Source organism: Cherax quadricarinatus, chromosome 88 (genome assembly GCF_038502225.1).
Source record: "Cherax quadricarinatus isolate ZL_2023a chromosome 88, ASM3850222v1, whole genome shotgun sequence".
NCBI classification, from domain to species: domain Eukaryota; kingdom Metazoa; phylum Arthropoda; class Malacostraca; order Decapoda; family Parastacidae; genus Cherax; species Cherax quadricarinatus.
Window position 1 is genome coordinate 5,233,057 of NC_091379.1, and position 25,933 is coordinate 5,258,989.

A 25,933-nucleotide genomic window follows, 5' to 3' on the forward strand; every position below is an offset into this window, starting at 1 on the left:
TATATATATCCTAGGTAGTAGGTTGGTAGACAGCAACCGCCCAGGGAGGTACTACCGTCCTGCCAAGTGAGTGTAACACGAAAGCCTGTAATTGTTTTACATGATGGTAGGATTGCTGGTGTCCTTTTTTTCTGTCTCATGAACATGCAAAATTTCAGGTACGTCTTGCTACTTCTACTTACACTCAGGTCACACTACACATACATGTACAAGCGTATATATACATACCCCTCTGGGTTTTCTTCGATTTTCTTTCTAGTTCTTGTTCTTGTTTATTTCCTCTTATCTCCATGGGGAAGTGGAACAGAATTCTTCCTCCGTAAGCCATGCGTGTTGTAAGAGGCGACTAAAATGCCGGGAGCAAGGGGCTAGTAACCCCTTCTCCTGTATATATTACTAAATTTGAAAGGAGAAACTTTGGTTTTTTCTTTTGGGCCACCCTGCCTCGGTGGGATACGGCCGGTGTGTTGAAAGATGAAAGAATATATATATATATATATATATATATATATATATATATATATATATATATATATATATATATATATATATATATATATATATATATATATATATATATAAAATATATATCTTTGAGATTATGGTTACCCAGTTATTATTGTGTCAGTTAATAAGTCTGGCTGGCGCCTGGATGCATGTAATTTATTACCGAAGAACAGTTTTGAGTTATCGTGCGGTAAGTATAGATATATGGTGGATTATCCATCACATTATTCAGAAAAAAATTATTTTTAATTAATATTTCTGAAAGATTGAACATCTGTTGTGCTGGAAACATTACTGGAATATCTTTTGTTTATTGGTTATAATTCTCCAGAGTAAGATATAGTCTTTATAATTATACTTTTATACTCTCCATTATCAATGCTGCAATAAATGTGATACTTTGATGTATTGGGATATAAATTAAAGTAATTTGGAGAATATTGAGAAGTAATATTAGCATTGTTTTAGTTGATATATTGATGTAAATGTTATATCCCCCGCAGCGCCTCTTGTTCCTTGTCGAGCTCACCTCACCCGCCTTCAATTATTACCAATTTTATGTGGTAAGAAATTACTTGGCAAGTTGTTGCCTCGTGGGATGGAAGAGAGAGATAATAGGCAGCCACTAGGCACAGTTTTAAAGTTAAACAAAGTAGAGAAAGTAAGAAAGTTGTGGCTTGTGTACTATGTTACTGTTGTATGTGGAGGCTGCTGGCTCCCGCCTCTCTGACCTCACACCACAACTTATTAATCCCTCATTATGCCATCATTAACAACCCAAACTGCCTTTAAACCTCAACCAGGGGACGGCACAGGACGCTACTTTCACCTAGGGTGCTTATTTGCTCCCAGAAGGGGGGAATGGTGGGTAAAAAGTGTGAAATGTGAGTGTGAGTGGTGGCGATGGAGGCGGCAGAAGGTAGTAAGCATCATGGCGGTGCCAGACTCAGCACTACAAGGGCATAACGACGACACCCGCCAAACTAACACTTATTTGAATCTTCTTAGTCAAGATAATGACCTTGTTAGGGGCCAGGAGCTTGTTAACCTCCCAGGGGGAGGTTGTTAAGTCCTCGTCCCTCTGGGGAGGTTATACTGGGGAGGGGAACACTTTATCTTTTCCCCTTTTCAGGACCCTAATGGAAATAAGTCACTGACTTATTTGAATGTTGTTAGTCAAGATAATGACCTTGTTAGCTGCCAGGGGCTTGTTAACCTCCCAGGGGGAGGTTGTTAAGGTTATCTTCCTTCCTGGGGAGGGAGTGGGAGGACTTTTCCCCTTCTCAGGACCCCAGTGGAAATAATTCACTTTGACTTTTTTAGCTTAGTAAGTAAGCTTATTGAGGTACAGTTATACATAGGTACAATTATCATTCATAGTGTAAATTACCCACGATAACCCAAAAAAATCAAAGTGACTTATTTCCATTAGGTGGCCTGGTGGCTAAAGCTCCCGCTTCACACACGGAGGGCCCGGGTTCGATTCCCGGCGGGTGGAAACATTTCGACACGTTTCCTTACACCTGTTGTCCTGTTCACCTAGCAGCAAATAGGTACCTGGGTGTTAGTCGACTGGTGTGGGTCGCATCCTGGGGGACAAGATTAAGGACCCCAATGGAAATAAGTTAGACAGTCCTCGATGACGCACTGACTTTCTTGGGTTATCCTGGGTGGCTAACCCTCCGGGGATTAAAAATCCGAACGAAATCTTATCTTATCTTATCTAAATCCTAGCTGTAAGATACAGTAGGAATCATGATTATAACCTTAAAAGTTAAAATAGCAAAGTAACTCAACTGTGAAAAGTCAAGTTACAATAAAAGGAGATATACATGTGCTAGGAATAAGGTAGGTAAAGCTCTCGCTTTAAGCGCTGAGTGTCCAGGTTCGATCCCCAGCAAGTGTGGAAACATTGGGTGTGTTTCCTTACACCTGTTGTCCCATTCATCCAGCAGCAGGTGGGTACCTGGATGTTAGTCGACTGGTGTGGGTCACATTCTGGGAGACAAGATTGAGGACCCCAATGGAAATATAACAGATAGTCCTCGATGATGCACTGACTTTCTTAGGTTATCCTGGGTGGCTAACCCTCCAGGGTTAAAATCTGAACAAAATCTTATCTTAACATTAAAGAGGGAATCAGCTTACAGTAATAGGTACATGAATGTTAACTACACAAGAAATTACTCTCCTCCTCTTCTGTAGCTAACTCTCCTCCCCATCTGTAGCTAACTCTCCTCCCCTTCTGTAGCTAACTCTCCTCCCCTTCTGTAGCTAACTCTCCTCCCCATCTGTAGCTAACTCTCTTCCCCTTCTGTAGCTAACTCTCCTCCCCTTCTGTAGCTAACTCTCCTCCCCATCTGTAGCTAACTCTCTTCCCCTTCTGTAGCTAACTCTCCTCCCCTTCTGTAGCTAACTCTCCTCCCCTTCTGTAGCTAAATCTCCTCCCTTTCTGTAGCTAGCTCCTTTTGTGTAGCTTGAGCCTCACATGAAATGGAACATGTTGGGAAGACCCCAACACCTATCATACCATCCCTGTTGCTTAGCAGGAAATAGATACCTGGGTGTTAGTTAGCTGTTGAGGGTTGTATCTTGTGAAGATCCTAAAAAACAGGACCACAATGGAAATAAGCCACATAGATTGACCTTATTGAGTTATTCTGGGCTACTGACCCTTCAAGCTTTATAATCCAATTTTTTCTTCTATTTTAAATAATGTGGTTGAGTACTGTATTTAGTTAATAATTACGGTTTTATTTACAGTGGCATTGTTTTGATGGCAAGATTTTGAAGAGTGCAGAAGAATGGCTGAGCCAGCTTCAGAGGCAGCTGGCTTTGCCCAGGACCTCTTCTCACCACTGCAGTTTTGTGAGGTGGTTCAGGAAGGTCAGGGAGCCCACCACCACGTCAAGGAAGAACTACCACGACCACAGCCACCGCAGCTGGCCACCTCGCTCTCCACCACACCGGCCACCTCGATTGTCAACATAGCTGGGGTTACCACGACTGTACCCTCCTCGCCCTCCACCCAGCACATACATCTTCAAGCACAACCAATAATGGCACAGATGGTGCAGCAGCATCAGCATGTCCAGCAGCATCAGCATGTTCAGCATCAACAGCAGCAGGGTCTTACACAGCCCAGATTACTCCAACAGCAGATGTCTGCTCAACAGCCAAGCCAACCTATTGGTCAGCAGCAACTTCTCCAGCAACACCAACAAGTCCAGCAGCAAGCGCAGCAACAAGCTCAACAACAGGCACACCAGCAGGTGCAGCAGCAAGCACAGCAGCAAGCTCAGCAGCAAGCTCAGCAACAAGCACAGCAGCAAGCACAACAACAATCACAGCAGCAAGCACAACAGCAGGCCCAGCAGCAGGTGCAACAGCCGTCATCACAGCAGCTAATGCAAAACCAACCACAACAGCCAAAACTTCAGCAGCAGCAGCAGCAGCAGCAGCAGCAGCAGCAGCAACAACAGCAGCAGCAGCAACAGCAGCAGCAGCAACAGCAGCAGCAGCAACAGCAACAGCCACCAACTCAGCAACCTCGGCAGCAATCCTCGTCACAACAGATGCCATCACAGCAACAGATGCAGCAGCAAATGCAACAAACACAACAGCAGCAGCAACAGACACAGCAACAAACACAACAAGTACAGCAGAATCAGCCTCAGCAACAAATATTAACATCAGTAAACAGCGTTCAGCTAGTTAATGGCCTACAGATGCCCATCACTGTTCAACACGCAGGTGCATCGAAGACACCAGCAACTGTGACAGTGACTGCTGGCACAGTCTCTCAGTCTCCCCCACTGATTGTACTGACTGGAATTATGACGGCTAATAACAACCCTATAACATTCACTAGTGGTGGGGCATCGACTACCACAACTGTCGTGACTACAAATGGAATCTTAAATAAAGAAGATGTGAGTTTGCTGTATATTTAATTTTTTTATGCAGTAAACTGTACTCTTGTCCTTATTTTTCAGCAGAAATTCAAATTGCAACAATTGTGTAAATTTTTAATTACTGTTCTTGAATAAGGTAAATAACTGTTAAAATATGATACTAAATGAAGGTTTTCTGTCCTCAAAATTATGTAGGAATTCTTTCAAATTTTGATGAAATATTTGCACTTAACAGGTGGTTCATATTATTTAATCTAGTGGTACTCATGTGTGTGTACCTTTAAAAAAAAAATACAGTTTTACATTCATTACCTTACAAGGCTTGAGTTTTCTATTTTACTAAATTTAATTGAGAATGAAAGGTGAGAGAAAGAGTGAATGGAATACTGTACTAAACACTTCAAAATATTTACCTCAGGTCAAACCTGTGCCTGTAAAGCGAACGTGGAGGCGACCGTGGAAGAAAAAGAAGGAGAGAGAGAAGAAGCAACCAGTGAAGAAGGCTCGGAGAATGAAAAGAAAACGCATTGTTGTCCAAAAAAAAAGTATCGTCCACATAGACCCAAGGAATGGTCCTATGGTAATGTGAATTATCACTCTTATGTGCTTTTTAATATTTTATATAAAATGTATAAATATTTTTGCATTAATTGAGCAATGTAAGCAAATGATAGAATCAGAGATATTTGTTGGATACAAGGAGCATACCACTGACAATAGTGAAGAAAGTGTGTCTGTTTCATTAGATTGGGTGAGTTTGTCGGGAAACAGGACGAGTGTTTCCTGATGCGGGTGTTAATCATATGATGGCCTGCAGCTGGACCTTTTGGTCGTCTTACCAAGCCCCTGCCCTGGCTTACCAGTCCGCCCCTTTTAAAAATTATGGTTATGATTATGACCTTTCGATTATGTGTCTTTATGAAGAACTTCTATAGGACAATATTTTGATCTGTTAAGCATTTTATCATATAATTTTATAAAGATCTTAACATTGTCCCAGTAAAAGCTCTTTCTCCATACATGTCTTTGGTTCACATATCTAGGATATTTAAAATTTTACTCTAATGTGAAAAGACAGCCAACAGTGAATACACATAAAGACGAAGAACATAATCACACCACTGTAACTGGAACGAGTCTCATATCTGTAAAGTAGCCACATTGGTAAGAGTGAGTTAGGCTTCAATGTCTTAATAGTGATAATGAAAAGTGTTTTTTTTTTTTTAAATTATTAACAGACAACACTAATGTTCTTAGTGTCTAGATATTTTATTGTACATTTCCTAGACTTATCATATATATAATGGCAGATTTATTCATAATAAAGTTGGTAGAATTGCCGACAATATGTAAAGTAAAAGGACACAAGTGCAACTAATGTGACATTTATTGTGGCAACGTTTCGCTCTCCAGGAGCTTTATCAAGCCATTACCATGGCTTGATAAAGCTCCTGGAGAGCGAAACGTTGCCACAATAAATGTCACATTAGTTGCACTTGTGTCCTTTTACTTTAGATTTATTCATGTTATTGTTTTCAGATTGACACATCACTTAATCAAATCAAGAGAGAATCAGAGGAAGCCATCAATCAATTAAAGCAAAAGAGACAGCGAATAAAACTCAATCGTAATTCTGGTCGTGAATACGTGAATCGTCTAGGCAAGGTGAGAGTTCAGTATTGCAGTCTATTAATCATTAGATACTATTTGTTGTTACATGTTTTAATTTTGAAAACCCATGATTTGACCTGAACTTAGCTGTCTTCTCTTGTCATTCTGTTTTCTGATATTTACCTGATGACTTTTTGGTGTTCTTCATTGTCTCTCACTTGCAATAATCCAGCTACTATACTGATGTTCTAATGTAACTGATATTGGTAGTGCTTTGGTAGATGGGTCACTCCACCCAGTGGAAACTGAGTCATATTAGGGCAGATGACTGTGAAACAGAAAACTGTAACTGTTTTGCATGATGGTAGGATTGCTGGTTTCTTTTTCTGTCTCATAAACACGCTAGATAACAGGGATATCTTGCTACTCCTACTTACACTTTGGTCACACTTCACAGACACGCACATGCATATATATATACATACATCTAGGTTTTTTCCTTTTTCTAAATAGCTCTTGTTCTTCTTTATTTCTTCTATTGTCCATGGGGAAGTGGAAAAGAATCTTTCCTCCGTAAGCCATGCGTGTCGTATGAGGCGACTAAAATGCCGGGAGCAATGGGCTAGTAACCCCTTCTCATGTAGACATTTACTAAAAAAGAGAAGAAGAAAAACTTTATAAAACTGGGATGCTTGAATGTGCGTGGATGTAGTGCGGATGACAAGAAACAGATGATTGCTGATGTTATGAATGAAAAGAAGTTGGATGTCCTGGCCCTAAGCGAAACAAAGCTGAAGGGGGTAGGGGAGTTTCGGTGGGGGGAAATAAATGGGATTAAATCTGGAGTATCTGAGAGAGTTAGAGCAAAGGAAGGGGTAGCAGTAATGTTGAATGATCAGTTATGGAAGGAGAAAAGAGAATATGAATGTGTAAATTCAAGAATTATGTGGATTAAAGTAAAGGTTGGATGCAAAAAGTGGGTCATAATAAGCGTGTATGCACCTGGAGAAGAGAGGAATGTAGAGGAGAGAGAGAGAGATTTTGGGAGATGTTAAGTGAATGTATAGGAGCCTTTGAACCAAGTGAGAGAGTAATTGTGGTAGGGGATCTGAATGCTAAAGTAGGAGAAACTATTAGAGAGGGTGTGGTAGGTAAGTTTGGGGTGCCAGGTGTAAATGATAATGGGAGCCCTTTGATTGAACTTTGTATAGAAAGGGGTTTAGTTATAGGTAATACATATTTTAAGAAAAAGAGGATAAATAAGTATACAAGATATGATGTAGGGCAAAATGACAGTAGTTTGTTGGATTATGTATTGGTAGATAAAAGACTGTTGAGTAGACTTCAGGATGTACATGTTTATAGAGGGGCCACAGATATATCAGATCACTTTCTAGTTGTAGCTACACTGAGAGTAAAAGGTAGATGGGATACAAGGAGAATAGAAGCATCAGGGAAGAGAGAGGTGAAGGTTTATAAACTAAAAGAGGAGGCAGTTAGGGTAAGATATAAACAGCTATTGGAGGATAGAGGGGCTAATGAGAGTATAGGTAATGGGGTCGAAGAGGTATGGGGTAGGTTTAAAAATGTAGTGTTAGAGTGTTCAGCAGAAGTTTGTGGTTACAGGAAAGTGGATGCGGGAGGGAAGAGGAGCGATTGGTGGAATGATGATGTAAAGAGAGTAGTAAGGGAGAAAAAGTTAGCATATGAGAAGTTTTTACAAAGTAGAAGTGATGCAAGGAGGGAAGAGTATATGGAGAAAAAGAGAGAGGTTAAGAGAGTGGTGAAGCAATGTAAAAAGAGAGCAAATGAGAGAGTGGGTGAGATGTTATCAACAAATTTTGTTGAAAATAAGAAAAAGTTTTGGAGTGAGATTAACAAGTTAAGGAAGCCTAGAGAACAAATGGATTTGTCAGTTAAAAATAGGAGAGGAGAGTTATTAAATGGAGAGTTAGAGGTATTGGGAAGATGGAAGGAATATTTTGAGGAATTGTTAAATGTTGATGAAGATAGGGAAGCTTTCGTGTATAGGGCAAGGAGGAATAACATCTTGTAGGAGTGAGGAAGAGCCAGTTGTGAGTGTGGGGAAAGTTCGTGAGGCAGTAGGTAAAATGAAAGGGGGTAAGGCAGCCGGGATTGATGGGATAAAGATAGAAATGTTAAAAGCAGGTGGGGATATAGTTTTGGAGTGGTTGGTGCAATTATTTAATAAATATATGGAAGAGGGTAAGGTACCTAGGGATTGGCAGAGAGCATGCATAGCTCCTTTCTAAAGAATTAAGAGTGAGATGGAGAATAGGATAGCAGATGAACAAGGAGGCTTTAGGAAAGGTAGGGGGTGTGTGGACCAGGTGTTTACAGTGAAACATATAAGTGAACAGTATTTAGATAAGGCTAAAGAGGTCTTTGTGGCATTTATGGATTTGGAAAAGGCGTATGACAGGGTGGATAGGGGGGCAATGTGGCAGATGTTGCAGGTGTATGGTGTAGGAGATAGGTTACTGAAAGCAGTGAAGAGTTTTTATGAGGATAGTGAGGCTCAGGTTAGAATATGTAGGAAAGAGGGCAATTATTTCCCAGTAAAAGTAGGCCTTAGACAAGGATGTGTGATGTCACCGTGGTTGTTTAATATATTTATAGATGGGGTAAGAGAAGTAAATGCGAGGGTCTTGGCAAGAGGCGTGGAGTTAAAAGATAAAGAATCACACATAAAGTGGGAGTTGTCACAGTTGCTCTTTGCTGATGACACTGTGCTCTTGGGAGATTCTGAAGAGAAGTTGCAGAGATTGGTGGATGAATTTGGTAGGGTGTGCAAAAGAAGAAAATTAAAAGTGAATACAGGAAAGAGTAAGGTTATGAGGATAACAAAAAGATTAGGTGATGAAAGATTGGATATCAGATTGGAGGGAGAGAGTATGGAGGAGGTGAATGTATTCAGATATTTGGGAGTGGACGTGTCAGCAGATGGGTCTATGAAAGATGAGGTCAATCATAGAATTGATGAGGGGAAAAGGGTGAGTGGTGCACTTAGGAGTATGTGGAGACAAAGAACTTTGTCCTTGGAGGCAAAGAGGGGAATGTATGAGAGTATGGTTTTACCAACGCTCTTATATGGGTGTGAAGCATGGGTGATGAATGTTGCAGCGAGGAGAAGGCTGGAGGCAGTGGAGATGTCATGTCTGAGGGCAATGTGTGGTGTGAATATAATGCAGAGAATTCGTAGTTTGGAAGTTAGGAGGAGATGCGGGATTACCAAAACTGTTGTCCAGAGGGCTGAGGAAGGGTTGTTGAGGTGGTTTGGACATGTAGAGAGAATGGAGCGAAACAGAGTGACTTCAAGAGTGTATCAGTCTGTAGTGGAAGGAAGGTGGGGTAGGGGTCGGCCTAGGAAAGGTTGGAGGGAGGGGGTAAAGGAGGTTTTGTGTGCGAGGGGCTTGGACTTCCAGCAGGCATGCGTGAGCGTGTTTGATAGGAGTGAATGGAGACAAATGGTTTTTAATACTTGATGTGCTTTTGGGGTGGGAGCAAAGTAACATTTATGAAGGGATTCAGGGAAACCGGCAGGCTGGACTTGAGTCCTGGAGATGGGAAGTACAGTGCCTGCACCTCTGAAGGAGGGGTGTTAATGTTGCAGTTTAAAAACTGTAGTGTAAAGCACCCTTCTGGCAAGACAGTGATGGAGTGAATGATGGTGAAAGTTTTTCTTTTTCGGGCCACCCTGCCTTGGTGGGAATCGGCCAGTGTGATAATAAAATAAAAAAAATATTAGGGCATATCAGATGACCCTCTGGTGAGACATCTGGCCTCCACGTGGTGGGACCTCTGATGAAAGTACTACTGGAGGTTGCCTGTGTATCCAGGAATGGCAACTGTAAGTCTATAACTTCTTGCATTATTGCCAGTTTGCACACCACTATTATTAACTGAAAAACAATAGTACTTGTCTGAACAGATGGTTTTTGATCCTTGCTCCATTACTTCTGGCAGTGTCATCCAGGTGTTGTGCAGCAGGTAGGGTCATAGGTGACCATGATTCATGGTGGGTGAGTGGTGTCATTTCATTCTCAGATCTGCCCTTCTCCCTTATATTTTACTTTATGGTAAACCAAACATTACCCTATTCTCCTGGCATTTTTGCCTAGAAGGGGTGTTGCAAATGAATGGCTTCCCAGAGCAAATGGTTTAATTGTTGGCTGTAAGGATGCTGCTGTACCATTTATCGACAACTGGGACCACTTCTACGGCATATATGACATGCATGTCGGGATGGGGTTCACTTATCCTGGGCATGTGTGGGTGCTCTTGCTAGTGCAGTGGAGAGTGTTGTTAGGAGTTTAAACTAGGAATAGTTAAAGGTATGGGGTTTGGAAGGGAATAAATGGATTGTGGAAACACATACTGATATCATGAATTTTAGGAATACAGTCATTACGTAATGCTGGGTAAAGATAATAACAGAAATTTTGGAAAGGCAAAGCTGAATAGGGGCAAAGGCACAGAAGAAAAAACATCCTGACATATTTTATACTAACAGACAAAGTGCCAGGAATAACTCACGAAATCGTAATGACACGATTGCAAACAAACCATATCACAGGTAGGGATAGAACCCGCAGTTCTGGAGTTTTATGGCTGACTGCGGGTTCTATCCCCGCCTGCGGTATGGTTTGTCAGGAATAAAATTAATGAATTTATGTTTGGCAGTGTGTGCAGGAAGCATTAATGTTATTGCAATAACTGCTTTAATTTAAAGTGTTGGGACATGGTTGCCAGGTGCCACATTCAAAGGTTTAAATCACTCCATGTTGATAGAAACAACAGGAAGGAGGGTAGGGTAATGCTTAGGTGGCTTTGGGTAAAGGTTAGATGATTAGGTGGGTGGGAATGGTTGATATTGAGAAGGACTTGCCTTGTATGGGCCAGTAATGCTACAGCAGTGTTCCTCAATTCTTATGTTGTGTGGGAGTGTTTTGTGTATAGTTTTTTATTTTACATTAGATAGTTTATTCTTCCTCTAAATATTATTCCCTTTAGACTGTTTTTCAATGAACTTAGCTGACTAATATGTCCATATCTAATCAGAATGATTTTTAAGATAGGTTACAGCTAATGTATATAAATCAATATTTCATTGCAGGTGGTTGGAGCGAGGATAATTGGACCACCGTGCCATTGTCCCTTGAAGTGTTGGGAAAGGATGGGCTCCAAAATATTAGAAATCTTCAACAACTTTTGGGATCTCAGTGATTTCAACCTTCAGAATTCTTATCTCTTCACCTGTCTCAAGCTCTGTGATGTTAAACGACGCTACACCAAGAAGGTAAACTGCATTATGCTAGGATATTGCTTCAATGTTTATAATATACAGGAGGGCCCCATTTGTACAGCTCCTGGGTGTCTGACCCTTTTTTGAACCTGTACGGGGTCATAAAAAGTGATTTTTTCATTATTGAGTGAATCTAAAACACCTGATAAAATGTTTACACTATTATATATTAAGTGCTCAGTACAGCTAGCAGCTAGGCATAAAAAAAGCAGATAAAAAATTAGAATAAATACACAGTACATACAAACTTACCTTAAAATATGGTGCCAGTTTCCCTTCCTTTACACAGCTATTATATGAAAATGGTGAAAACACCAGAAAAATGGTAAAAGCACAAACATAATGAACACTGGAACACTGGAAAGATGGAGCTGTATATGCAGGGCATCCCTGTAGAAGCTAAAAACTGTTATATTACCTTAGCTAATTTGAAAACTTTATCTAGGGCATATTTACCAAGGAAGTGTACTTACAGGTAAATATAGTTCTTGTTGCTAGGTAAATAGGATTTAATCTCAGAACTTTTGCTTGTGAACCAAATGGAATGACCACCGAGCTACATTAATAAGTTTGTTGTCTTTCTCTGTTCAATTTGATGAAAACAGCTTAATGAAAGATTAAATATATTGTTTAACTTTAATATAATATATAATGTGTGATATTTGGTTCTGGAGGGAGCAAGGGGCTAGTAACCCCTTCTCCTGTACAAATTACCAAATTTAAAAAGAAAAACTTTCGTTTATCTTTTTGGACCACCCTGCCTTGGTGGGATACGGCCGGTTTGTTGAAAAAAAAAAAAATTGGTTCTGGAGAGTGTTCGCATCGCTATTGGGCCGTGCGGACGTGCTGCGCAGTAGCTCCTGATTGAGTTGGCATTTGCGCAGTGTTGACGTGTACTTGGCTCTGTGAAGACCTGTTTGCGCGCTCTCTAGAATTGAAGCAAGATGCCCTCCATCGAGCAACTTTACCAACAGCTTAAGGAAGAATTGAGGTTGGCGAATTTGGAAATTCGGCGATTGACCGAGGAGAACAAGAAGATTCGTAGTAGTCCTCCTGTTTTGAGTCCTCAGGTCAAGAAGGGAAACTGGTCAGTGGCTGGACAGCAGGGAAAGAAGTTGACGATCAAGAAGACGAATGGAAAGGTAGAAACGATGAAGAAGAAAGAGACTGCCGTGGAAACTGTTGTGGAAACATCCAATACATTCTCAGTGCTACCCGACGAATGTGAGTTGACTACTGGGAACGACACGACGAAAGACATTAAGGAAGGTAAGAATATTGTTGTTGTTGGGGATAGCCAAGTTAGGTATATGGATAGGGCGTTCTGCTTGAAGGACAGGAGTAGGAGACAGAGAGTTTGCTTTCCTGGGGCTGGGATGGAGGATATTGTTAGCCGTCTGGATGACATCATGAGAGGTAATGGGAGCAATCCTATTATCTGTCTCAGTGCTGGAGGCAACGATGTTGGCAGACGTAGGAGTGAGGACCTGATTAGCAGGTATAGGTCAGCAATAGAAATAATTAGAAGTAAGGGTGGGAACCCTCTCATATGTGGTATTTTGCCAAGGAGGGGAGTTGGAAGTGAATGGTTGTCCAGGGCAATTGGTGTCAATTGCTGGCTGGACAAATACTGTAAGGAAAATGCGGTAACATTCATTGACAACTGGGACCTCTTCTATGGCAGAAATGACATGTATGCTAGGGATGGGGTTCACTTATCTAGGTGTGGGGTGGGAGCACTGGCAACTGCAGTGGAGGGAGCAGTTAGGACTTTAAACTAGGAATAGTTAGTGGTATGGGTTTTGGCAGGAAAACAGTGAAGTCCCAGTGTAGTAATATTACGAGTTCTAGGGGAACTAGTAATAATAAGAACGAGATAGATATTGAAAAGCCAGGGACCTTGGGTGATAAAGACGGTAATAGGTTTAGTAGAAAAATAGAAATGAGCAGGAAGGGTAAAGAGAAAGGAGAGTCTTTCAATGTTTATTATGCTAATTGCCGTAGTGCTAGGAATAAGATGGACGAGTTGAGATTAGTTGCTAGTGTAGGTAACATTGATGTATTTGCCTTAACTGAGACGTGGTTTAATTCAAAAAGTCGGGACATGCCTGCGGAATGTCATATTCAGGGTTTTAAATTGTTCCAAGAAGATAGAAGTATTGGGAGGGGGGGTGGGGTGGCATTGTACGTCCGAGATCGCTTGAACTGTTGCATAAAAACGGGTATTAAGTCTGAAGTAACACATACAGAGTCTGTTTGGATAGAATTTTCAGAGGGGCATGAAAAACTGATTTTAGGAGTGATATACCGTCCCCCTAACTTAGATAGGGACCAAGGGAAACTACTATGGGAGGAAATTGTTAAGGCCACAAGGCACGATAATGTAGTAATTCTAGGAGACTTTAACTTTAGTCATGTTGATTGGAATTTCTTGACTGGGAATTTAGAATCGTACGACTTCTTAGAAGTATTTCAGGATTGTTTTTTGAAGCAGTTTGTGACAGAACCTACAAGGGGAAATAACCTGCTTGACTTAGTTATGGCAAACAATGAATCCCTTGTTAATAATTTAGAAATTTCAGAGGAACTGGGTGCTAGCGACCACAAATCAATTACATTTAGCATTGAATGGAAGTACGATAGTAGCGATAACTCAGTAACAGTCCCAGATTTTCGCTTAGCAGATTACGATGGGCTTAAAGAACACTTATCATCTGTTGACTGGGGTAACGAAGAGAGCTATCAATATGACAGTTTTCTGAACACTATACATGCTGCTCAAAGAGCGTTTATCCCATATAAAGAAATTAGATCAAATAGAAATGACCCAAAATGGATGAATAATAGGCTCAAATATCTACTAGGGCATAAGAAAGGAATTTATAGGCGTATCAAAAGAGGTGAGGGTCATCTTATGAATCAGTATATTGACATTAAGAGGGACATTAAAAAGGGGATAAGAAAAGCTAAAAGGGACTATGAAATTAAAGTTGCTAGGGATTCTAAAACTAACCCAAAAAGTTTTTTCCAGGTCTATAGAACAAAAGTTAGAGATAAGATAGGTCCCCTTAAAAATAACTATGGGCACCTTACTGACAATGAGAATGAAATGTGCTTGATTTTAAATAATTATTTTCTCTCAGTTTTTACACAGGAAGACACTAACAATATTCCAGTAATTAATTTTTACAGTGGGCTAGAAGAAGATAAATTATGTAACATCACAGTCACTAGTGAGATGGTTGTGAGGCAGATAGACAGACTGAAGCAAAATAAGTCGCCGGGTCCTGATGAGGTTTTTTCAAGGGTTCTTAAGGAATGCAAAATGGAACTCTGTGAACCATTAACTAATATTTTTAATTTATCTCTTCAAACAGGTGTAGTGTCTGATATGTGGAAGATGGCTAATGTAACTCCTATTTTTAAAACAGGGGACAAGTCGTTACCGTCAAATTACCGCCCAATAAGCCTGACCTCAATTGTAGGCAAATTACTAGAGTCAATTATAGCTGAGATTATAAGAAGCCATCTCGATAAGCATAGCTTGATTAATGATACTCAGCATGGATTCACAAGAGGCCGGTCTTGTCTAACTAATTTATTAACTTTCTTCAGTAAAGCTTTTGAGGCTGTTGACCACAATAAAGAATTTGATATTATTTACTTAGATTTTAGTAAGGCTTTTGATAGAGTTCCGCACCATAGACTGTTAAAGAAAGTGGCAGCCCATGGCATTGGGGGAAAAGTGCTCTCGTGGATCGAGTCATGGCTCACTGACAGGAAGCAGAGAGTGTCCATAAATGGGGTTAAATCCGAGTGGGGATCTGTAACAAGTGGCGTTCCACAGGGATCAGTCTTGGGCCCGTTGTTGTTTATAATATATATCAATGATCTTGATGAGGGAATTACTAGTGATATGAGCAAATTCGCCGATGACACAAAGATAGGTAGGATAATTGATTCAAACGTAGATGTTAGGGAACTTCAGGAGGACTTAAACAAACTCTATTCTTGGTCAGAAAAGTGGCAGATGCAGTTCAATGTAGATAAGTGCAAGGTTCTGAAGCTTGGGAGTGCCCATAACCCTAGTACTTATAAATTAAATGATGTAGAACTTAGCCATACAGATTGCGAAAAGGACTTGGGGGTTATGGTGAGCAGCAACCTTAAACCAAGACAGCAATGCCTAAGCGTACGTAATAAGGCAAATAGATTACTGGGATTTATATCAAGAAGTGTAAGCAACAGAAGTCCAGAGGTCATACTGCAGCTTTATACATCATTAGTAAGGCCTCACCTTGATTATGCAGCTCAGTTCTGGTCTCCGTATTACAAAATGGACATAAATTCGTTAGAAAACATTCAGCGTAGGATGACTAAATTAATACATAGCATCAGAAATCTTCCTTATGAAGAAAGATTGAAGACTCTTAAGTTACATTCACTTGTTAGACGAAGAATGAGGGGAGACCTGATCGAAGTGTATAAGTGGAAGATAGGTATTAATAAAGGGGATATTAATAAGGTCTTGAGGATGTCTCTCCAAGAGAGAACCCGCAGTAATGGATTTAAATTAGATAAGTTTAGATTTAGAAAGGACATAGGAAAGTATTGGTTTGGAAATAGGGTAGTTGATGAGTGGAACAGTCTACCTAGTTGGGTTATTGAGGCTAGGACTTTGGGTAGTTTCAAATCTAGGTTGGATAAGTACATGAGTGGGAAGGGTTGGATTTGAGTGGGACTTTCACATCAGAGCTTATTTCTTGGGTAGCATTGAAAATTGGGTTGGGTAAATGTTTTGTTAGTGGGATGAATTGTAAAGGACCTGCCTAGTATGGGCCAGCAGGCCTCCTGCAGTGTTCCTCCTTTCTTATGTTCTTATGTTCTTATGTTATCATAATAATTAACCCTTTCAGGGTCCAAGGCCCAAATCTGAAGTGGTGCCCCAGTGTCCAAGAATTTTCAAAAAAAAAATTTGTTATTTTTTCTTATGAAATGGTAGAGAATCTTTTTGTGAAGGTAATAAATCAAAAAGTACGAAATTTGATGGAAAATTGACGAAATTATGCTCTCGCGAATTTTGATGTGTCAGCGATATTTACGAATCGGCGATTTTGCCGACTTTGACTCCCATTTTAGGCCAATTACATTATTCCAGTCAACCAAATTCTTAGCTATTTCACTAGTATTACTTCTATTCTATCGATTGAGCACAAGAAATCGCTAAGTCAACTGTTTCAACTACAAATTAAAGTGATAGGAAATTGTTAATTTGGCCAATTTAACACAAAGTTCAAAATATTCCAATTTCAAAATAGGGTCCAGAATAAACAATGTAGGTATTCCTGGAACTAAACTAACATTTCCTCTGTTCATTAGTTACGTTTTGAGGCTTTAAAAATGAATTCCATTTTGATTTTTTATTCACATAATGAATTTTTATTCACACCAAAAAATAGAAGATTTACTGTTATGCAATATTGTAATAATTGTATAAATATCATCACCATATTTGTGAATGCATATTAGACCCACCAGCTGGTGTGTAGTAGACGTGTGAGGTCGTTTGTTTACTCTTGAATATCGGCAAAAATTTAACATTTCTGCTACTTTGAGCTCAGTTTCAAGCCATTTCTAGTGCTAAAACCAATCAAAATCATCTCTATTTCTGTAATATGTCTTCCATTCTATCAAATGAGACCAAGAAATCGCAAATACAACTATAAAAAACATACAAAAAAACACTGCAAAGTCGCTGTTTTAATCGAAAAATCATGATTTCAGTTTTTTTCTCTCATTATACACAACGTGCTGCAGGATCTGTTTTATGTGGTGCACACATACCACATAGATGTATTCTCTCATATCTAGGCCCAAATTTACCACTCACAGTTTATCAGAGTGAGCTGAGCTCATGACGTAGATCTACGGTTTGGACCCTGAACGTAAAGCCGTAGATCTACGGGACGGACCCTCAAAGGGTTAAGGTACAGATACACATAATTACAATTATCATGTTTTTTTTTTTTTTTCAACAAGTCGGCCGTCTCCCACCGAGGCAGGGTGACCCAAAAAAGAAAGAAAATCCCCAAAAAGAAAATACTTTCATCATCATTCAACACTTTCACCACACTCACACATTATCACTGTTTTTGCAGAGCTGCTCAGAATACAACAGTTTAGAAGCATATACATATAACAACATATCCCTCCAAACTGCCAATATCCCAAACCCCTCCTTTAAAGTGCAGGCATTGTACTTCCCATTTCCAGGACTCAAGTCCGACTATATGAAAATAACCGGTTTCCCTGAATCCCTTCACTAAATATTACCCTGCTCACACTCCAACAGATCGTCAGGTCCCAGGTACCATTCGTCTCCATTCACTCCTATCTAACACACTCACGCACGCTTGCTGGAAGTCCAAGCCCTTCACCCACAAAACCTCCTTTACCCTCTCTCTCCAACCCTTTCGAGGACGACCCCTACCCCACCTTCCTTCCCCTATAGATTTATATGCTTTCCATGTCATTCTACTTTGATCCATTCTCTCTAAATGACCAAACCACCTCAACAACCCCTCTTCTGCCCTCTGACTAATACTTTTATTAACTCCACACCTTCTCCTAATTTCCACACTCCGAATTTTCTGCATAATATTTACACCACACATTGCCCTTAAACAGGACATCTCCACTGCCTCCAACCGTCTCCTCGCTGCTGCATTTACCACCCAAGCTTCACACCCATATAAGAGTGTTGGTACCACTATACTTTCATACATTCCCTTCTTTGCCTCCATAGATAACGTTTTTTGACTCCACATATACCTCAATGCACCACTCACGTTTTTTCCCTATCAATTCTATGATTAACCTCATCCTTCATAAATCCATCCGCCGACACGTCAACTCCCAAGTATCTGAAAACATTCACTTCTTCCTTACTCCTCCTCCCCAATTTGATAACCAATTTTTCTTTATCTAAATCATTTGATACTCTCATCACCTTACTCTTTTCTATGTTCACTTTCAACTTTCTACCTTTACACACATTCCCAAACTCATCCACTAACCTTTGCAATTTTTCTTTAGAATCTCCCATAAGCACAGTATCATCAGCAAAAAGTAACTGTGTCAATTCCCATTTTGAATTTGATTCCCCAAAATTTAATCCCACCCCTCTCCCGAACACCCTAGCCTTTACTTCCTTTACAACCCCATCTATAAATATATTAAACAACCATGGTGACACTACACATCCCTGTCTGAGACCTATTTTTACCGGAAAATAGTCTCCCTTTCTTCTACACACCCTAACCTGAGCCTCACTATCCTCATAAAAACTCTTTACAGCATTTAGTAACTTACCACCTATTCCATATACCTGTAACATCTGCCACATTGCTCCTCTATCCACTCTATCATATGCCTTTTCTAAATCCATAAATGCAATAAAAACTTCCCTACCTTTATCTAAATACTGTTCACATATATGCTTCAATGTAAACACTTGATCTACACATCCCCTACCCACTCTGAAACCTCCTTGCTCATCCTCAATCCTACATTCTGTCTTACCTCTAATTCTTTCAATTATAACCCTACTGTAAACTTTTCCTGGTATACTCAGTAAACTTATTCCTCTATAATTTTTACAATCTCTTTTGTCCCCTTTCCCTTTATATAAAGGGACTATATATGCTCTCCGCCAATCCCTAGGTACCTTCCCCTCTTTCATACATTTATTAAACAAAAGTACCAACTACTCCAACACTATATCCTCCCCTGCTTTTAACATTTCTGTCATGATCCCATCAGTCCCAGCTGCTTTACCCCCTTTCATTCTACGTAATACCTCACGTACCTCCCCCACACTTACATTCTGCTCTTCTTCACTCCTAAAAGATGGTATACCTCCCTGACCAGTGCATGAAATTACCACCTCTCTTTCTTCCTCAACATTTAAAAGTTCCTCAAAATATTCTCGCCATCTACCTAATACCTCCATCTCCCCATCTACTAACTCCCCTACTCTGTTTTTAACTGACAAAAAACCATACTTTCCCTAGGCTTTCTTAACTTGTTTAACTCACTCAAAATTTTTTTCTTATTTTCATTAAAATTTCTTGACAGTGCCTCTCCCACTCTATCATCTGCTCTCCTTTTGCACTCTCTCACCACTCTCTTTACCTTTCTTTTACTCTCCATATACTCTGCTCTTCTTATAACACTTCTGCTTTGTAAAAACCTCTCATAAGCTACCTTTTTCTCTTTTATCACACCCTTTACTTCATCATTCCACCAATCACTCCTCTTTCCTCCTGCCCCCACCCTCCTATAACCACAAACTTTTGCCCCACATTCTAATACTGCATTTTTAAAACTATTCCAACCCTCTTCAACCCCCCCCACTACTCATCTTTGCACTAGCCCACCTTTCTGCCAATAGTCGCTTATATCTCACCCGAACTTCCTCCTCCCTTAGTTTATACACTTTTACCTCACTCTTACTTGTTGTTGCCACCTTCCTCTTTTCCCATTTACCTCTTACTCTAACTGTAGCTACAACTAAATAATGATCCGATATATCAGTTGCCCCTCTATAAACATGTACATCCTGGAGCCTACCCATCAACCTTTTATCCACCAATACATAATCTAATAAACTACTTTCATTATGTGCTACATCATACCTTGTATATTTATTTATCCTCTTTTTCATAAAATATGTATTACTTATTACCAAATCTCTTTCTACACATAGCTCAATTAAAGGCTCCCCATTCACATTTACCCCTGGCACCCCAAATTTACCTACTACTCCCTCCATAACATTTTTACCCACTTTAGCATTGAAATCCCCAACCACCATTACTCTCACACTTGATTCAAAACTCCCCATGCATTCACTCAACATTTCCTAAAATCTCTCTCTCTCCTCTACACTTCTCTCTTCTCCAGGTGCATACACGCTTATTATAACCCACTTTTCACATCCAATCTTTATTTTACTCCACATAATCCTTGAATTAATATATTTATAGTCCCTCTTTTCCTGCCATAGCTTATCCTTCAGCATTATTGCTACTCCTTCTTTAGCTCTAACTCTATTTGAAACCCCTGACCTAATCCCATTTATTCCTCTCCATTGAAACTCTCCCACCCCCTTCAGCTTTGTTTCACTTAAAGCCAGGACATCCAGCTTCTTCTCATTCATAACATCCACAATCATCTCTTTCTTATCATTTGCACAACATCCACGCACATTCAGACTTCCCACTTTGACAATTTTCTTCTTCTTATTCTTTTTAGTAATCTTTACAGGAAAAGGGGTTACTAGCCCATTGTTCACGGCATTTTAGTTGACTTTTACAACACGCATGGCTTACGGAGGAAAGATTCTTATTCCACTTCCCCATGGATATAAAAGGAAAAGTAATAAGACCAAGAACTATTAAGATAAAATCAAAGAAAACTCAGATGAGTGTGTATAAATAAATGTGTACATGTATGTGTAGTGTGACCTAAGTGTAAGTAGAAGTAGCAAGACATACCTGTAATCTTGCATATTTATGAGACAGAAAAAAGACACCAGCAATCCTACCATCATGTAAAACAAATACAGGCTTTCGTTTTACACTCACTTGGCAGGACGGTAGTACCTCCCTGGGCGGTTGCTGTCTACCAACCTAGGATAACCCAAAAAGTCAGAGTGACTCATTTCCACTGGGGTCCTTGTAAGGAATTTCATATAAACTGGGTACACAAGAGTATCTTATTTCTATCAACCACTGGTCACACAATTTTACCTCATCATAAAAAAAATAGATAGTAGTTTTCAGTATATTATATAAAAATACTATTGTCATGTGGTGCAAAATGATGTTTTGGTCAATGATGGACCATATATATGATGGTGGTCCCATAAGATTATAATGGCACTGAAAAATTCCTGTTGCCTAGTGACATCATAACTGTCATAATGTTACACATTACTGCGTTACTGTTTATGTATTTACTATTCTGTACTTTTTATCATTATTTTAGAGTGTACTCTTTCTACTTATAAAAAAAAGTTTCCTGTAAACAGTATGCCCTGTGGTGTTTACAGCAGTTTTTGATTGCAGAATTTTTTCCTTGTGCTTGATTTAATCTCATGTTATTTTGTTTATCATGGCCCTTAAGATTTGTAGCCTAGGAGCAGTAGGCTATACCATATAGCCTAGGTGTATAGTGGGCTTTACCATCTAAGTTTGTTTAAGTACACTGCAATGTTTGCACAACAATGAAATTGCCTAAAAGTGCATTTCTCAGAACGTATTCCCGTCATTAAGTGATGCCTGACTGTACTCATTTGGAGTAATATTAATGCAGGTGGTCCCCAAATTATGATATAGATAATTTTTTGAGTATATTATATAAAAATACTGTATTCATGTGAAGTAATATTAATACAGGTGATCAAAACTTTCACATTAGTTGCATCCCTGGTTTTTCTATTTGCAAATGAGCTGTATAGGAAGCAATAGCACAAGGATAGTTTTATCTCACACATGTTGGTACAGTACTGCTACTTGGTACTTATAAAACCTTATTTGGTTCCTGTATGTCACATTTATAAGTGCAATATTATAAAATTGTTGCAGACCCTTACATCATTTAAGATTCATGATGCTGTACAGCACTTAATATTCCCCCTTGCTTCTTCTTTTTAGCCTGCAGAAGAATCTCGACGCCAGAATACATTTGAGTACTTTGTCCGTATTAGCGGTAAGCATCTACGAGTTTGCAAAAGAGCATTTATGAGCTCTCATGGACTCACAAGTGATAAGAGACTTCGAACACTCTTTCACCAGATGAAGGTTAGTTTATTCAGTATGTTTGTACTGTACAGTGCTAGGAACCTGGGCTTCTCTTTGTGTAACTTGTTCTCCTAGTGCTAATGTTAGTTTTTTCAGTAATGCAGGCAGATGAAGCTGTATTAATACCCAAACAGAAAACAGAGCCACCAAACAGACTGAGGAAGCATGATAGTACAGTCCCAATGTTTGTATTTTAGTATCATGAATTCTTGAGCAATCATGATATAATAACATTTACTCATGAGGATGTGTTGCTTTGGGTTTGTTGTATGAATAGTAGGCTTCAAATTTGGGATTTTATCAAATATATATTATTAACTTTTAATGGTTCTCATATTAAGTGTTAGGAAGGAAGGCACATGCTAGGAAGGGAAAGTAAAGTATAGGCATTCAGAGTGTCACCATTCTTACTATTAGACGAAGAACATCCATAGGAAACTGCATGATGTACAATTTATGGGATGCATGAATTGAAAAACACTGTCTGTGGTGGAGTTATATTTATCAGGAGACAGGACAAGAATAAGGGAATAATTGAAGAACATTGTTTTTGGAGTTTTATTCCTCAGAAGACAGGACAGATATCTTTTGACAGGTGGTCTTAGTCAAATGAAGATCTGTAACTGATAAAGTATCCACTGGCTTAAAGGAACCAGGTTTTAAACCCTGTTTAAATAAACAGGATTTATTCATAGTGAATCTTGCTAACTTGCTCTTTTGAGAGAAATATGGTACTACTGTATTTTACATATGCAAATAACCTGCACATAGGGGAAAGGAACATAGTGACATTTCTGTTCACCTTATTTCTTTCTTTCTCCCATATGTGGGTGGTTTGTGTAATGTTGCAGTCATGGTATTGTGCCTTTTTATTCTTCACTGTATTTTAAATATGTATTGAGTAATTTTTAACACACAACCATTCACAGTATTGTACCTTTGTGTTCTTTATGAGTAATTTTTAAGTACAACCTTTCCTCACTTAGCGACGTACGTGTTTACCGACCACTCAGACTTACAACCAGCTCTCCAACCAATATGCAAACCTAAATACAGTGGTCCCTCAATAATCGTCCAGCCTGAAAGTCGTCCATTTCAGAAATAGTCCCGTTATTTCGTCCAAACGTTGGCTTGCAAATGGTCTGTTAACTCGCTAATCATCCTTTGTCCGGGACGCGTACTCATGCTCTGAGCCGCCTGTGCCTGCCTTCCCAGCCAGTGTGACATTGTTTACCAGTGAGCGACGGTCCCCTCACTTGCTCCTACGAAATGTTTCATAATATTCCATTGATTTTAGTGCTTGCAAGTGCTAAATAAGCTACCATGGCTCCAAAGAAAGCTTCTAGTGCCAGCCCTTTGGTAAAGAATGTGAGAAACACATAATTTATGAAAAAGTTTGTAGAAAAATACAAAGGTGGTGGTGGTAGGGTAGTAGTGATGGTGGTAACAGTTGTAATAGTGGTAGAAGGTGGTAGTGATGGTAGTAGAGGGTGCCTTCTTTAATGATTCAGCAATTCTACCAACTCCTCCAATGTTGTTGGAGTTATATAGGGCTACAGAAAACACCACCGCCTCAGCTGCTGCTTCACCACCATTATGGACGGCTTACTCTCAGTGGCCCTTATATATCCAACAACAACACAGCACAACACCTCTCGTGACATACGTAATGACTTATTTTATTCATTTTAGAGTGTATTCCATGTTCCTATGTTATTAACCCTTTGACTGTCGCGGCCGTATATATACGTCTTACGAGGTACCGTGTTTGACGTATATATACTCATAAATTCTAGCGGCTTCAAATCAAGCAGGAGAAAGCTGGTAGGCCCACATGTGAGAGAATGGGTCTGTGTGGTCAGTGTGCACCATATAAAAAAAATCCTGGAGCACGCAGTGCATAATGAGAAAAAAAAACTCCGACTGTTTTTTTAATTAAAATGCCAACTTTGTGGTCTATTTTCGTATAGGATTTATGGTTGTATTCTCGTTTTCCTGGTCTCATTTGATAGAATGGAAAACATATTATAGAAATAGAGGTGATTTTGATTGATTTTACTATAAAAAGAACCTAGAAATGGAGCTCAAAGTAGGGGAAATGTTTGATTGTTGCCAATGTTCAAAAGTAAACAAATGATGCCATTGTCCAATAAATGTCCAACTAGCCATTCTAATATGCAGTCATGAATGGGTTGATGTTATTTATACAATTATTACAGTATTACAGTAGTCTGCATAATAGTAAGTCTTCTATTTTTTGTTTGAATAAAAATTCAAAATAGAAAGCAAGAGTAATATCAGAGGGGCCTGGAGACATGACCGATGAGCAAAGAAAATGTTATTTTAGAGCCAGGAATGTCTGCATTGTTCATTCTGGACCTTATTTTGAAATTGTCATATTTTTTAGTTTTCGTGAAATTGGCCAAATTGCAAATTTCTGACCACATTATTAGGTAGTTGAAATCGGTAAATGGGCAGTTTCTTGTACTCAATCGATAGAAAAATGGAGTTCTAAAGAAATAGCTATGAGTTTAGGTGACTGGAACAATGGAATTAGCCGAAAATAGGGCTCAAAGTGAAATCGCCGATTTGTAAACAGCGCTGAGGTCGCTAACTTCGCGAGAGCATAATTCCGTCAGTTTTCCATCAAATTTTGTTTTTTTGGTGTCATTACAATCGGAAAAAGATTCTCTATCATTTCATAAGATTTTTTTTTTTTTTTTTTTTAAATTTTGCCACACCAGGAGACACCTCAGGATTGGGGGTTGCAACAGTCAAAGGGTTAATATTGTTTATTATGTCATATTAGTTGAATTGTGATAGATAAATAAGCCGTAGAGTTGATATTAGTGTCATATTCTCCAACAATAAACTTGCCATCCCTCCCTCACACAAACAAGTCTTCGATAAGAACATAAGAAAGGAGGAACACTGCAGTAGGCCTGCTGGCCCATACTAGGCCGGTCCTTCACAAATCCAACCCTCTAACAGAACAAATGCTACCCAAGCAATAAGCTCAGGTGCAAGTCTGACTCAAATCCAACCCCTCTCACTCGTGTATTTTTTTTATTTTTTTATTATCACACTGGCCGATTCCCACCAAGGCAGGGTGGCCCGAAAAAGAAAAACTTTCACCATCATTCACTCCATCACTGTCTTGCCAGAAGGGTGCTTTACACTACAGTTTTTAAACTGCAACATTAACACCCCTCCTTCAGAGTGCAGGCACTGTACTTCCCATCTCCAGGACTCAAGTCCGGCCTGCCGGTTTCCCTGAATCCCTTCATAAATGTTACTTTGCTCACACTCCAACAGCACGTCAAGTATTAAAAACCATTTGTCTCCATTCACTCCTATCAAACACGCTCACGCATGCCTGCTGGAAGTCCAAGCCCCTCGCACACAAAACCTCCTTTACCCCCTCCCTCCAACCCTTCCTAGGCCGACCCCTACCCCGCCTTCCTTCCACTACAGACTGATACACTCTTGAAGTCATTCTGTTTCGCTCCATTCTCTCTACATGTCCGAACCACCTCAACAACCCTTCCTCAGCCCTCTGGACAACAGTTTTGGTAATCCCGCACCTCCTCCTAACTTCCAAACTACGAATTCTCTGCATTATATTCACACCACACATTGCCCTCAGACATGACATCTCCACTGCCTCCAGCCTTCTCCTCGCTGCAACATTCATCACCCACGCTTCACAC

At 39.7% G+C, this 25,933-nt stretch overlaps 1 protein-coding gene across 1 annotated transcript in view; it reads left to right on the forward strand.

Moving 5' to 3' along the window:
- Positions 1 to 1,001: 1,001 nt before the first annotated feature.
- LOC128698543 (signal transducer and activator of transcription C) overlaps positions 1,002 to 25,933 on the forward strand; it is a 41,231-nt gene continuing 16,299 nt past the window's right edge. The window contains exons 1-6 of the mRNA XM_053790820.2: positions 1,002 to 1,070; positions 3,271 to 4,439; positions 4,840 to 5,001; positions 5,961 to 6,086; positions 11,170 to 11,352; positions 22,077 to 22,223. Of these exons, the coding sequence (XP_053646795.2) occupies positions 3,312 to 4,439; positions 4,840 to 5,001; positions 5,961 to 6,086; positions 11,170 to 11,352; positions 22,077 to 22,223 (1,746 nt within the window). The 5' untranslated portion in view covers positions 1,002 to 1,070; positions 3,271 to 3,311. The remainder of the gene's footprint in view (positions 1,071 to 3,270; positions 4,440 to 4,839; positions 5,002 to 5,960; positions 6,087 to 11,169; positions 11,353 to 22,076; positions 22,224 to 25,933) is intronic.